The 15,297-nt window shown below is 28.6% G+C and overlaps 3 protein-coding genes across 3 annotated transcripts in view; 2 read left to right on the top strand and 1 right to left on the bottom strand.

The window, feature by feature from the left end:
* The first annotated feature begins 647 nt into the window (after nucleotides 1–647).
* Nucleotides 648–1,694, top strand: LOC103573173 (dynein axonemal light chain 1). The gene is made up of 4 exons (XM_008552139.3): nucleotides 648–735; nucleotides 818–978; nucleotides 1,039–1,184; nucleotides 1,269–1,694. The coding sequence occupies exons 2-4, from the start codon at nucleotides 976–978 to the stop codon at nucleotides 1,660–1,662; spliced, it is 543 nt and encodes a 180-aa protein (XP_008550361.1). The 5' UTR covers nucleotides 648–735; nucleotides 818–975; the 3' UTR covers nucleotides 1,663–1,694.
* Nucleotides 1,695–1,741: 47 nt separating this feature from the next.
* On the bottom strand, nucleotides 1,742–3,679 carry LOC103573172 (zinc finger protein ZPR1). Its single transcript, XM_008552138.2, has 4 exons — nucleotides 3,285–3,679; nucleotides 2,949–3,201; nucleotides 2,449–2,868; nucleotides 1,742–2,371 (listed from the first exon to the last, which is right to left on the bottom strand). The coding sequence occupies exons 1-4, from the start codon at nucleotides 3,399–3,401 to the stop codon at nucleotides 1,839–1,841; spliced, it is 1,323 nt and encodes a 440-aa protein (XP_008550360.1). The 5' UTR covers nucleotides 3,402–3,679; the 3' UTR covers nucleotides 1,742–1,838.
* An 82-nt stretch (nucleotides 3,680–3,761) lies between these two features.
* LOC103573175 (calcium uniporter protein, mitochondrial) overlaps nucleotides 3,762–15,297 on the top strand; it is a 35,806-nt gene continuing 24,270 nt past the window's right edge. The window contains exons 1-2 of the mRNA XM_008552141.2: nucleotides 3,762–4,061; nucleotides 14,844–15,060. Of these exons, the coding sequence (XP_008550363.1) occupies nucleotides 3,957–4,061; nucleotides 14,844–15,060 (322 nt within the window). The 5' untranslated portion in view covers nucleotides 3,762–3,956. The remainder of the gene's footprint in view (nucleotides 4,062–14,843; nucleotides 15,061–15,297) is intronic.

Raw genomic sequence — 15,297 nt, 5'->3', positions numbered from 1 at the left:
GAGGTCTAATCATTTTTTTATTTTTTTTTGAGCGTTCAATTATAAAAAAAAAATATTTGAAAAAATCGCGCTAGTAGTTTTTTAAATTTTCTTCAAGTGGATATTTTTAGTTTTTATTTTTTCAAAATTGATTCGTTGGGAAAAAAAATCCGAAAATTGTCAATTATGTGTTAACATCAGGTTCATTCATGCAATTTGTGATACTGACGTTACTCGACGTCTAATAATTTTTGATTTTTTTTAAAAAAGATTTGTTAAAGAAAAAAAAAATATTTAAAAATTGCACCTATAGCATTTTTGTTTTTCTACGTGCGCGTATTTTTAGTTTTTTTTTTTTTTTTTTATTATTAATGTGTTGAAAATAAAAAAAACAAAAATTTTTAATTGTCTGCCAACTTCAGAATCATCTAAAAATTTTACTTTATATGTATTTTTAAATTTTCAAAGATTTTAAATATTTAAATATACAAATTTTTTTATTATTAATTAATTTGTGGTTTTTTTTTATTGAATTACGCGGGAATTTTTGAAAATTGCGATTTTAAGGCGACGACCCACGTCATCTACAAAATCAAAAGAATTTAATTAATGGCGCGAAAATTTAAATTTAAATTATCCGCTCGCAGAATTGATGGATTAAAACAAATTAAAGAAGACAGAAATTGTTTTAATATTTAAATATTAAAATAAAATTATGTTTAATTAATATAAAAACTTTGTAATAATTATAAAGGAGTGAGTATTAGATTTAAAAATTATAAGTTTGAATAAACCAGTGTTTAGAAATAATTATGCGGAATTTCAAATTTTTGTTTAGATGGTGTAAGAAGATTAGCGGTAGTGTTCATGGAAACTATATCAAAACATAAGATGCAATAGTTTGATAACAAATGAATGTTAAATCATTAATATGTAGATAATTTCAGCAATTAGAAATTTATTGATTTATTTGTTTTAATAAAGTGAATAAAATAAATGGTAATTTACTGTTTTAATTATAAGATAAAATTAAATTATTTATTTTAAAATTATATTTAGGCGAAATCTACTTGCAAAGAAGCTATCGAGAGGTGGGAAAGTGCAACCGGAAAATCGGCGAGTGTTGAAAAAGAAATAATTCTATCATTTCAATGGCCTCCGATTGAGAAAATGGATAATAGTTTGTCACTGTTAAAAAATGTCGAGTTAGTTAACTAACACATTTTTTTTTCCTACGAATTTTAAAATAAAAAATTAATCAGCTGCTAAACAAAATGTTTTTTTTTTAGAATGCTGTCTCTGGCAACAAATATGATCGAAAAAATATCAAATCTTGATTCGTTAAAGAATTTAAAAATTTTGTCTTTAAGTCGTAATTATATTAAAACATTGTCTGGATTAGAATTAATCGGTGATAATTTGGAAGAGTTATGGATCTCTTATAATTTTATTGAGAAACTAAAAGGCGTCAGTGTGTTAAAGGCATTAAAAGTTTTGTATATAGGTAACAATTTAGTAAAAGACTGGACGGAATTTAATCGTCTTCAAGATCTACCAAATCTCGAAGAATTAGTATTCACAAATAATCCATTGAATGAACATCTGGAGGTAGAATATTGGAGATCACAAGTGATGCGGAAGCTCCCTCAATTAAAAAAACTTGACGCAATTCCAATCATGTAATAAATATAAATTAGTATAATTATTATTAATTTTATAAATTATAAAATTTTTATCTTCTTTTTATTTATTTTCTTACAGACACGAAGATCTTAACTGACTCATCATAGTGTAAAGTACATGCGTGATGTTAAAAATTAATCACCCAAATAAAATAGTAATTAAGTTCAATAAAAGTGTCAATAATTCTCAACTTTCATGTCACTCAATCCAAGCTCATCATTTTGTTCTTCACTCCTGATATATTTCTCAACTTTCAGTCCCTCGTCACAACCAACATCAGCAAGACTCTGAACGTAACTATTACCCGCAGGATCATCAAAAATAATAGTAACCTTGCGCTCACCATTCAACACCTTATCTAACTCAACAATAAAATCATTCATTCGTTTGATAGCCTCCTCATCTTTACTATCTCCAAACGCCGAGCCAGATGTCAGTTGTTCTTTAGTCGCAGTCAAAACTCCCTCGACCGTAGTAAAACGTCCTCCCAACGCAGCTGGACCGACTTCTAGCTCAAGTTCCGGTATCTCCATCGAACAGGTATCTGATTTCAAAACATCACGACTAAAATCATCTTTACCTCTTACTAAGACTTCTATTTTCACGCCTTCGGGTTCAATTCCACTTCCACTTTTAACTTCATTAGTCCTGTGGCCACATGATTCGCAATTCGTCGCCATTATCACGACTTCCTTGAAGTGCGGTATTTCTAAACTAGATTAAGGAACTAAGTAGATTGAAGTAAATATTAAATAAAATAAAATAATAATTCATGTAAAAGGATACTAGTTAATTTCATATTTGTACTGCAGGGACAGTTACAGTCAGGACAATTAGTAGGAAACTGCAAAACTTCACTCTGCATATCCTCATAAGTAAATTCATCTTTATCGGCAGGTTTCAGTAGCTCACTATTGTACTCAGCATAAATTCCTAATAATTTATCTTGCGCTTCTGATCGAACGAAATGAGAAATTTTACAATCTTTATCAGGATGTGGGGCGTTCGGGTTTTCTACGTGAGTCTCTCCTGAGATGTCTTCAAAGATTATTTCAAATGGTTCGTCGAGGACTTTAAGTCCACGTAATTTGGCAATAAATAGATCAATATCAATAGCTGTTTGAGGATTTTCTTCACGTCTCTTTGGCTGATCCTGCTCCAAACCCTCTATACTCCTATCAATTATTCCTTCTATCGTTGTTATCTCTGTAAATGACAATTACACATAAACATATACTGAATATAAGCCATACTACTAATTATAAATATGAATATAAAATACTCACCGCCTTTTTGAGATTGAGATGGAATTTCAAAATCCAGTTTAGGAATTTTAATACTCGTATAGTCCGACTTAACAACTTGCCGGTTTAAATCTTTATTCGTTGATACTGTTAGTTTTATTTTAATCCCTTTATCATTTATTTTTCCTGGATTTTGTATTTCATTGTTCTCAAAACCACAATGATCGCAGCTAAATGACATCAAAACAATTTCTTTGTAATGAGGAATTTTAGTCAACAATAGTCGAGTTTCGCCCTGTGAAATAAAAAAAAATTAGTCGTCAATAATAAATTTATTTAAATAGAAAAAAAATATATATATACATATACTATACATACATTTTTACCACAATTGACACACAAGCTTTCAATTGTTGTTGTTTCTGGATTATCAGCACTTAGACTTTGAAAAATTGGTTGTTTTAATTCTTCAATCTCTTTTTTAACTTCCGTCATTATAAAAAAATGTTTTTAAACAGTTAAAAAAAAGTAAAAATCACTATAACCAGTCAAAAATAAAAATATGTCAAAAAAATAATTGTTTGTCATACAAATTATTATTAATCTCCAACCATTTAAAAAAATTATAAAAATCTGTTCAATTTTTCCACGTTCTTCGTCACAAGATAAGGTTAGAATATTCTAGACGTTTAAAACTGCTGCGCATGTTGCTCTCTCAGTAACTAAAAAGCGCGGTAAAATTTAAAAACCAGTAATCTCAATAGGTAACCGAAAAGTGCGCAGTAAAACTTGCGCAGAGACGCCGCTGGCGCGCTCGGAACCTGATTCGGCTCCGGCTTAGAACTTCCAGTCGCTCGAGAGCGGCCGGTGGTCTCTTTCTCTCTCTATTTACATTCTATCGTGCTCAGTAGACAACACGGCTCACGATACGGCGTATCGAACCTCGCAATTTAGTCAACAAATAGTATAGATAAAGAATAGTTATTTTTTAAGTTAAAACTTTACTGACAGGTGTTTTATTGTGTGTTTTAATCGTGTTTACGTTAAAAAATGGCTGCCACCAGTGTAACGTGTCGCGCCTTGGTTTTACTTCGGCTGGAGATTACCCGTGGTTTGAGTGTCGCGTCCTTGGCTACTCCCCGAAGATACCATAATGTGAGTTTAATTAAATCGGCTTAAATAAACTATCAATCATAATTAACTTTTATTATTCGCTTATTTTTTGTTTATTTTACTTTATTTTTTTGCAACTACTTATCATAAATCCACCGGTTGATCACCGATCATCATAATAACCGAGCCTGCATGATAAAACTGTCTGGTAATTTTTGATTGGCCCGTTCATACCCGCCGTTTGTACTTTATAGACAATATCGGCCTATCACATACTATTAATTTTTTTTTAAAATAAAACGATAACCATTTTTCATTGACTACTCTGCTAAGCTTTGTATTGTGACTCATTCATCATCGTCACATACTGAAACATCATCAATTAACATTTTCTCAGAATTTTTACCTGATATTTATGTAATCTGTATGGTAGTAGATGATTAACAATTTTCCGATGTTCTACAACTAATCAATTACAAAAAAAAAAAAAAAAAAAAAACATTGCACATGTAAAAAATTTAAAAAACTATAGGTGCAGTTTTTTAGAAATATTTTTTTTATAATTTATGGTTTTGAAAAAAATCAAGAAATTGTTAGATGTCAGCCAATTTCAGTTTTATATATTTATTTATACAACTTAACTATTGGTATTATCGACAAGGCTATTAAATTATTGTTGTGTATATATATATATATATACTCTTATCTATAAAATATAATTACTATACTACTCAGTCTAAAACCCACAGGGAATAATAACCACCCTCACAAATAGATTAACTACTCATCAAAATTTATTGTACATTTGCTATCGTACTTCAAGACATTATTATTTTAATCTCAAGTGAATTTACCTCAATACAGAACTGTTTGCGAGGTCAATTATATATTTAGACCTTTGTAAAAAAATTATGTACCTGAAGATCGGAACGTTTTTCGCGCAATGAAAAAAAAAATTTGAAAGTAAAAAATCTAATGAGTACGAATGTATCAGACATCAGACAAATTTAAAATTAAAAATAAATAGGTTGAATAATTAAAAAATTACTATTTATAAAAAATGTACTTAATAATTTTTTAATTTTTTAAATGCGCATTTTTAAAAATTTTATTTTATTAATTATTAACTCGATTTATTAATAATTTAAAATTTGTCTGATGTCTGCTACATTTACACTCATAAAAATCTACTGGATGACTAGATTTCCGAAACGTATCGTATATATATGCTGGTATGTCAACCGAATATTGCAGCCACCCCCAAGCAGTAAAATTACATAAATATTTTTCATTTTCGTTGCGCGAAGAACGTTCTAATTTTCAAGTGCATGAAAATTTCTACAAGAAGTATGTACTTAAAAATACAAAATTAATATGTGCACTTGAATTTTGATATAAACGCGCAAACTTTTATGTCAACTTTAATTTCAAAAGTTTTTTCATTAAACTATTAAGCAAAAATTTTTTTCCTACAAAAGTCTTCACCATTACTTTTTAAGTTTACTGGAATTTAATGATGCGCTTTCATTATCTTGAAAATATTCTAGTTTATCGATTTAGCCTGCAGCAACAAAAAATTACCTTTACTTATCGTATTTTTTTTTTTTTTCTATAGTTCACAGAGTTTTACAATACAATTGTACTATGTACACTGTATATATTATACATTGTACGTACAAAGAGCCCTAAAGTCCGCGGTTTACACTTATAAAATTGTGTTAATTTAAATAATATATATAAAAATACAATACACTCATACATATATATAAATAAATATATTAAAAGCCAGTGAATTCATAATGAGCACAATTATTATTAAATCAATAATTTCACTAGCGTGTTTTACTCATCAGTGATTTTAATACCACAGTCAAATATTCCTGAATTAATTAGCCAGATTACTCTATATTTTACATACACATGTATAATATATATAAGTACTTATCACTATACAGTTGAGTAAAAGTGATAATACTCAAATGTAAGATGGTACTAATCGCTACGGGTCGTAGATCCGCGGCGATTTCAACTTGGGTTTAAACTGTTCCCAGAATAAAAGTCAAAAAGAAAAAACAATATATGTATATTTATATATGTTTTAAATAAAATAAGAATGAGAGTAATACTTTTATTACCGCTCGTGTCACATTCGCGAGGTTGTCAACCTCTACGCAATTATTTTTCACGAACATGCATGTGATGTAATAATATAATGTCATTATCAATATAACTATATGTAAACCTTAATAATATTAGTGCATATCATCTTTTATATTCTAAGGAAAATAATTAATATGATGATAATTATTTGTCAGCAATATTAATTATAAATTTTTTTTTTTATATATTTATAAATAGGTTTAGATATTTTGGACCAGTAGGTGTGACATTTGACTTGAAAGTTATTGGATATTTCGGAGTAACCTTTCAAAAATAATTTATCGAGCTCTATATATAAATGGGCTTGTACGGCATAAATTATGGAAGAAACTTTTAAATATTAAATTTTGGAGGAGATCTGAACAATAAATTTTACAGGGAGTTATTATAAACAATAAATATTATTGTCGTATTATTAAAACATGAGGATTTTAAGTACTTATTCTTAGTTCCTTATTCTCTATTAGCAATTGATAACAAGTATGCCGATTAATTATCATGAAATATTAAGCTGTGTAACTATGAATACATTATTACAGATAAATTAATCAGCATATCAAATAAAATAACTATTTTGTGTGTCAATTAATTTTGACGGTTTAATTTTTTCTACAATTTATTTATTTCACTCAACTTGCAACTGCCGTTTTATTTATATCGGTATTGACACATTTGATTGATCAAAGAGTAATTGCTTGATTTGAATAAAATAAATTTAAAAGTTTATTAAACGGAGGCAATTTAAAAAAATTTTTTTTTTTTTTTATTTCGCTTTTGATAACCAGTTTGACTGCTATGTCGTTATACAAACACGTGTTAAAACTGCGGTTATACTTGACTCATAAATGAATCCCTTTTTGCCGGATCGTAATGACCTCGATTCAATCTAATTAAAAAACATATTTACAATATTTAATATTTATAATAATAAATGAAGTTTTCTTAATAAATAAAAATGTCTTTCATGAAAATATTGTAATATATATTTTCAGCATTTATCCAAGCGTTTAATTTTATGCAAAGTCGAGTGTGTGTAGTCTGGTAAATTATTTTAAGAGCACTTTGTCATTTTTATTATGTTATTTTAAAATGCTTTGCAAGCTGTCTTCTGATGAGGACAAACAAGTAATACCAGCAGCAATATACACAAAGACATATATTACATAAGTTTGAGGGATGTTTTAGGTGTGTATATTTATATATTATAGTCTTTACAGAAATAAAGTAAAGTACAAAGTAATAGTATCGACGGGGAATATGCGGTGAGAGAAAATGTCGTTTCCGCGTGACAAGCTAGCAATTCCTTTACTTACACAGTAGAGTACTACACACATTTTGCAATTGTCTAGACTCTATCTAAAGTATATATATGTAGTATAAAGTAGCTGCGGTATGTACTAAAATAAAAGTAAAAGCAGGCGACCTATTTCTTTGTTATCTATTCCTCCATCTTCAGCGTTTTTTTTCTCTAAATCCAGAAACCGACGTCTTCATGCGATAGCGACAGATTTTTTCTGTACAATCAAAATTGCATATCTCTTGACTCAGTGTTGCACTTTTTTACATCCAGAGTAAAAATGTCAAAGAAAATATATTTTAAAACAAATGTAAACAGAAATTTAAATCTCAACTGACAATAAGTAGGCGGAATAATCTCTTTTCGCATTTACATGACAATATGTATTTCTGAAATAAGTTTTGTAAATGTAAAGTTACAGATACAAAGTAATCAGAATATGGGAATATAATATTTGTTCATTTTTTATATTATTTCTCCAATTAATAATAATAATATAATAATCATAGTAATAATTTTTTGCATTGCGCATGGTCATAATATTTATATTTTTGGTGTGAATAATCTTTTATTCATTAAATTTTGGAATCTTATTTTTGTTCCCACACGGAAAAAGATATATCCGAGAATATATGCCGGCAAAAAAGCATACATACGACAATACTAAAGATATAAACCGGATATATACTATTTTACTGGGATATATATTTTTTCGTGCGGGTTATATTGGAAAATCATCCAGGATCTTTATGAATATATATATATATATAGTAAGAATTAATAATAATTTTCATTATAAATAATAATAATAATACTATATTCCGAATGAAAATTTAAGGGAAAATAGACATTTAGAAATTCCATACTCCAATAAGTCATTTATACAAAACGGTCTCAGAAGTAGAATTTTTAAATTAGTTGACTACTCAAAATCGGTAAATTTTTTTTTAAAAGAATTCAATGCGAGTAGAAATCGAAAACAGATTTTCCTGAAAATTGAAACGTTCTTCGCGCAATCTTAGACCCCCCAATTCCCGGAACTATCGCTTAAGCAGTCGAATTACATGAATTTTTTTAATTTTCGTTGCGCGAAAAACGTTCCGATCTTCAAATCCATGAAAATAGAGTGAAAATGGAGTCCAATAATCGAGCTGTATGACTGTTAATGTTTATTTCCTTTTAGTTTTTCTTGTTATTCGCACTGTGTACACGAATGTACATAGTAAAATTTTTTAAATTGCGGAAAGGATTAAAAAATAAAAAAAAATAATAATAATAATAAAGGATATATGCTCATAATCGTTTACAAGTATTTGCGCTGTTGTAATTTTATTACATGAATGTGGAGGATATGGAGTAGAACACAAGGTTATCTAGGGGATCGTCGAGACTGCGGAGGTTTCGCGACGGGCGCCACGTGAATCGATCTGCTTGTCTTTTCCCCTCTATTGCTTTTCGTTGTAATAACTAAATCTTTTAACGCTTCTTTGATGAGTAAATATCGAAGTTTTTCACTGGTTACTTAGTTATTGTAAAATTTGAGTTTAAACACGATTAGAAACTGTGTTAAGTATTTTCCAATATAGATATCCATAAAAAAATATGCAAACCCGGAATAATAATATTTAAATTTCATTTTATCTACTTGAATGTAAAATTATTTTTAAAATTCATACGAGAATCATTTTCAGAAATGTTAGGTTGAGAAGATGTCTATAGAATCAATAATAATGCAATATCGATGAAAAGTTGTCTTTTTTTTCTTCTCTGCAACACGACCTTTGCCAGTGTTGTGTCCCAGTTTTCATGTTCGGGACGAGATCCAAAGCGGGTCGCCAGTCGAGGAAAATACAACCGTAGACGCTTTAGAAAATAATGGAAAAGTTTTGCTAAAATAAATCGCCCAGTATATAAAAAGGAAAAATTATATTTATGAAAAATAAAATGCATGTATAGATATATAAATTTTTGCTTGTGTCATGCAAGCGAATTATTTTGTAGAAAAGAATAAATTGCAAAGTCGAGATATTTTTCTGCACGATTGTACATAAACTCTATGACAATTAAGCATTCATTCATTTGGTTCTCCATTTTTTCTTCGTTGTCACAAACTGCACAAAAGCTATTATATGAAAATCTCCTTGATACATATATTTTTTTTTTTTTTGCAAATAAACTTTTTTTATTTATTTATCTATTTGTCGCGTAATTATAGCGATAAAATATCGAGATAATAAATATAAAATAAAATTTTAGATATTTTTTTTCTCTTTATTTTAGAATCTCTGTGCGCTTCAAAAATAGCAGTGCTAAAATGAAATAAAACCGGTGTAGGCGGTGTAATTTCGCGGTCATAAAATACCGGTGTTAAATCAGTATAAAAAAAAAAATTTTCAACACCGAAAAATATTTTAACACCAGTAAATTTTTTTAACACCGGTAAAGAATATTTACACTGACGGTGGTGTTATTTTAACACCTACAAGTGGTGTGAAATTTAACACCTACACAGCCTAGACCTACCCCGGCTTTTTACAGTGTATTTGCAATAGAAAATATTTCATATCAAAGTAAATAAAAACAATACTTGAATAAATTATTGATAAGACTTATTGGAATATTAAAAGTACTTTTAATAAACAAGAGGTTCTATTATCTCTAACGTAGATACTGTACGTATTTATATTAGTACGACAAGTATTTTTAAGCTGAAGAGACAGTTATTTACAATTGAGTATGCCATAAATGAATGGAACTCTAAAATTCAATTAATTAATGTATGCATTGGTTATTCGATACTTGCTTATTATATTAATCCACTGCAGACGAGTCCTTTCATTGAATTTAATTATTTATTAATAGCCTAGTTACGTGATTATTTGTTAAGTCTTTTTTATTATCTGCAAATCCTTTATATCGGTTATCTTTTAATCCCCATTATCGTGGGTGCTTATTATTTTTTCATTAATCTAATTAAAAAGATATCGATTAATTCAAAAAAAATTTTATCAGTATTTTTTTAAATCCCATTTAATAGTAAAGAAATTATTTCTATATTTTAATAACTAGGAGGGAATAAAAAAATTTGTTTCAGAATAAAGTGAAGTTCAATTAAAATTTAATAAATTAAATACACACAATAATTATCGATAATCAATAGTTGATAAAAATGTCCACCTCAATAGCCAAACTGCATACATATTAAATTTATGTTTACTTTGTACGTCAATGGGCAAAGTAAATCTCGAAACGGCCAATTGATGGATAAACCATTTTTTATATATTTTTTCAACTTGTTTCTATTACAAATATTCCATCAAATACTTTTATTTTTAAATAAACCTCGAACTAAATTTTTCGCTCGTATTCGTTTACTGAGAGTCACTATTTTATTTTTAAAATTTTGTATTCGTTTTATTTATTTTTTCGTATCGTATCGTATTATTATCACTGTAAAATATACTGTTGCCTCAGTGTTAAGCATCGCAAATTTTTATTTATTTTTGCACCTGACGTTTCGAAGTTTCTCCATTACACGGAAATATGCCGCCCAGGCAACCAGAAAATAGAGCGTAAAAATACGGTAGACAAAACCGAATAGTAGTTTTTTTTTCCAATTCGCCTTTTGTCAAAAAACCCTCGACATCTAGTCTACTAGTGTGTAACATAAAATTCATCCAAGCGACACGAAAAAAGTCATGAATAAAAAGAAAATAAGGTAAAGTCAACATAATTCACAGTATGTATAGGCTGAAAAAAAATTAACCCAGCATCAGTATGTTTAGGGATGTTTTCTCATATATTTTTTACATTACATTTTATTCAGCATCAAAACCTTGACATTCGGATGTTAATCGATCAAAAATTTACCCTTAGCATTACAAAATCATCACATATATTTCATTCTTAATTCCATTTTGTCCCTTTAGTCGGTTTTCTCGACAGTAATAAATTGACCGTGACCCATCGAGAAATTTAATAATTATGAATTAAAGGAGTGTCGATCAATAGAAATGTTCTTCGTGGAAGGAAAAACGTCCAGGTTGAAAATATACATCAGGTCGTGAATAAATTTCGAATGCTAAAAAAAACAAAAGCTCACATTTACACCCACTTTTTGTGTAATCAATAAATATTTATTTTAATAAAATCTATAACTATTTTCAATTTAAATCACTCGCCAAAGAGTATATTTGTTCATAAAATATTTAATATAATAAGCGCTTTACATATTTTAAATTACAAAATAAAAACATGTTCGAATTTTTATGAAAATAAAACTCGTTTTTTACATTGACATCAAAGAGGACTCATCATCACAAAATAAAAAAATAATTAAAAAAAAAAAAAACCCCCGGGTAAACTAATTAAAGTCCTCTCGGAAAGTGTTGTCGATAGTCACTTGGCGACAAGTTTCAAAATATACTCTCATATAAAATTATACATGCTTACATATAGATAGAGGATGTGGTTCGTGCTTTGATTTTAAAAGCGACAAGGGGAAAATCCGCATTCCGAGTCTGATGAGAGACAGCTTTACAGTCCACTCTTATAAGCTCACAAAAATAAAATTGAAATGATGATGGTACCCAACATAACTGGATGTATGCCAGTATCCACCAATCCACAGTATGCCACTATACACTACAAGTACAACTAATGTCACAGCTCCGAGAATTTATTTAAACTTTACAGCATTTATGCAGACTTTAACTAGATTTTTTTATTTTGACTTTAAGCCAGAGTCGCAAACCACTTATTTATTGTGGCAGCGATTTTTTATGCTTCGTCTTTTACGAAAGCTCTTTTTTTTTTTTTTTTTTTTTTTTTTTTTTTTTTTTTTTTCATCCTTTCACTTTTTTATAAAAATATAAACTATCGCTGTACTTTTTTTCCAACTCCCAACGAAAACATTTGAATAATTCTACCAAGTTTGTAAAGTTTTAAATCTAAAACACCCACATAAAAACATTCTTCACTTGTCGATCTAAGCACGTAGGATAGATTACTTATAAAATTGGCACGGTTTATTTCATCAAATAAAACGATAATATTTCGATGTATATCATAAGTATTTTATTCTTGAGCATAAATGTCAGAAAGACATTTGTAGAAATATATAAACAAAACAAAGTATTGAAAATTTGAAAAATATATTTTGTTGTTCATAAGTAAACTGTAAACACTCTTTTTTTCCTTGAATTTATAAATTCTCTCGAGCCTATACGACTTCATAAATATTACTTTGATTACCTATGGGACGATACGTGCATTGAATTTAAGTGAACTTGCCGTAAGAAAAGAACTGTGATCGAGTACGATGCTTAAATTTTCTTGCTCGATGACATCGATCATATCTAAAATCTTCTTGGCTTCGAGTAATGAATTTATCTTGAATAAAAATACTTTTTTATTGATACTTTAAAATATAATGTGAGCTTTTATTGCAAAAAAAAAAAAAAAAAAAAAAAAATTCATTTATAGCTTCACGTATTTCTTTTTCTTTTATTTGAATATCTATAAAAATAAAAAATATATAAAGAAAACTGTAAAGTGAAACTGCATATTCAGCTTGAATTTAATTGAATTCAGTAAAGTGTTACTTTTCATCTTGATTAAGTGGTTTGATTAAAGCCAAGCCGTTAGAGTATTTAACACTCAGTAATACTTGAGTGGTAAAGTGTTAATTTTGTATAATTAACAAGAAAAAAAATCTGAAAAATTGTTGAACCTGTAGGCAAACCCCAAAACTTACCGCTGTTTTCGAGATCTTCGGAAATGTTACTACTGGTAAAATTTTGAGCTCGAAGAGCTCAAAAAATGAGTGGTCCAAAAATATATTTGTTTCGCTGAAAAAAAATAATTTTGGAACGACGATAGCTTTGGAACGAATCGACCGATTCGCAGGTGCTTTGTGACAATTGAAAAAGTTTGTTAAGATTTAGATTTGGTCAAATTTAGAAATAAATTGGTTGAGCGATTTATGAGTTATGGAACAAAAACTTAAGAAAAACTTTTTTTTTAGTTTTTATTTTTTGTGTAACGGCAACTACTTTACTAATCGAATTCAAAATCTAATCAGTTTCTAAGACTTGGTGAGCCCTTTCAATTGCCGCCACATACATTCAAATCGATTGATTCGTTCCAATGATATCGTCGAACTAACACAGTACACACACACGCACACACATGCGCGCGCGCGCGGAAAGACGGACGGACGTCCATCCGGAAATAGTCAGAATAGTTTCCTAGGACCTCAAAACCTCAAGATCTGATAGAAACTCGATCTTTGAATATCGGACGGAAACCAATAAGTTCCCTTTTTTTTAAAATTTGCAACTTTCATTGCAGAAAGATAAAAAAAAAAATAAGGTATAAATTTAAAAAATACACTAAAATTGAAAAACTTTTATATTATAGAATGAAAAATATTTTTAAGTCTAGTGACAAATTTATAACAGTGAACACATCTCATTTGAATTTTATTCATCTTTTATAAATGAATACTTATGAAAAATTAAATTTAAGCTTGCATGAAGATGTATACAAATTCTCTCGAAAATAATATTCCCCTGTACGATCAATGATCTCTCACAATAAAAAAAAAATTATACAAATTCACACGAATCATAAAGAAACAAACTGCTGATAAATTCGCGTTGAATTTTCAGAAATAAAGCAGAGTTTGTCATAAAAAAAATTTTCTCTAAATATTTTTTTTGTTTTATTGGTTCCAATAAATCAATTTCGTTGCACCCATTGGCTGTCATTTTTATCTGTCTCGTTTGTTGAAAAAAAAAAAATTGTTTATTTAAAACTAGAAACAAAAAAAAAGAATAAATAAATGAAAAAAATAAATTTTACTTTATCTATTTCAGAATAAATTACCATACATTTGGTTAATATTAATTTAATCTGATTAACGAAAAGTTTGAAAACAGTATCACGCCAAAATAAACGTCCAGCTAACGCAAACTACGGAAAATAAAGTTCTGCTGAGCGAAATATAATTATAAAGTTAAATAATACTTGTGATCTCTGATATTTAATTGAAACTCAAGTACTAAATCAATAATTTATTTTAGTAAACCATTAATCGTTTTACGTGAAATCTTCTCTCTTAAAACGAATCAGTAAAATTCACTACGAATAAGGGAATATGTACTGGGATTAATCAGTTATACACTTTAAAAAATTAGCGGAGTGAACGCAGATTAAATCTGGAGTGAAATTTACTCTGAAGGGGAGTTTATTTTAATATTAAAACTCCGAATCGGAGTGAATGCGGATTGAAATAAAATGTAAAGTGTATCACAGTCGATCGTTTACTTAATAAACTATAGTTACAAAAAATAATTATGTTACAGGAAACATGGTGCAAACGATGGTGGCATATATCTCAACGAGGGCTTTCAACAACAAGAGGTACTTTTGGCCCAACAATCAGCCCCATACTTAGTAAAGAACAAAAGGAATCTAAAGATACGAAAAGTCAACACCAAAATCAACATCAGCAACAAAAGCCGTTAAAGGAATCAAAAAATGAAAAAGATCCTAATGAACCCGACAGTACGACTCTTCTAGGTAAGATGTAATTAATTTATTTATCCAGCGAATAATCAACTTAACAGGGTCTAAAGCACATGAGTATTATTATCTCTAGTTAAATATATTATAGTATATAGGTACTTGGTACTTTAATTTAAACTCGTTAACCAAAACGCAAAACTTACTTTTGAATACAAGCTGACACCAAACTCTCGAGTAAATGTTTATACATATGTCTATTTATACGTGTATATAGTTCTATGAAACGTACAA

Source organism: Microplitis demolitor, chromosome 8 (assembly GCF_026212275.2).
Source record: "Microplitis demolitor isolate Queensland-Clemson2020A chromosome 8, iyMicDemo2.1a, whole genome shotgun sequence".
Taxonomy (NCBI): Eukaryota; Metazoa; Arthropoda; class Insecta; order Hymenoptera; family Braconidae; genus Microplitis; species Microplitis demolitor.
The sequence above is the reverse complement of the archived record's forward strand: the minus strand, read 5'-3'. Positions and strand labels throughout refer to the sequence as shown.

Excerpts from the sequence above, each read along its gene's own strand:
- LOC103573173 (XM_008552139.3), top strand. Across the intron at positions 1,185-1,268 it reads TCACTGTTAAAAAATGTCGA|AATGCTGTCTCTGGCAACAA; the intron begins GTTAGTTAACTA and ends TTTTTTTTTTAG.
- LOC103573172 (XM_008552138.2), bottom strand. The coding sequence starts at position 3,401 with ATGACGGAAGTTAAAAAAGAGATTGAAGAATTAAAACAACCAATTTTT. Across the intron at positions 3,202-3,284 it reads GTGTCAATTGTGGTAAAAAT|GGCGAAACTCGACTATTGTT; the intron begins GTATGTATAGTA and ends TTTATTTCACAG. Across the intron at positions 2,869-2,948 it reads ATCTCAATCTCAAAAAGGCG|AGATAACAACGATAGAAGGA; the intron begins GTGAGTATTTTA and ends TGTCATTTACAG.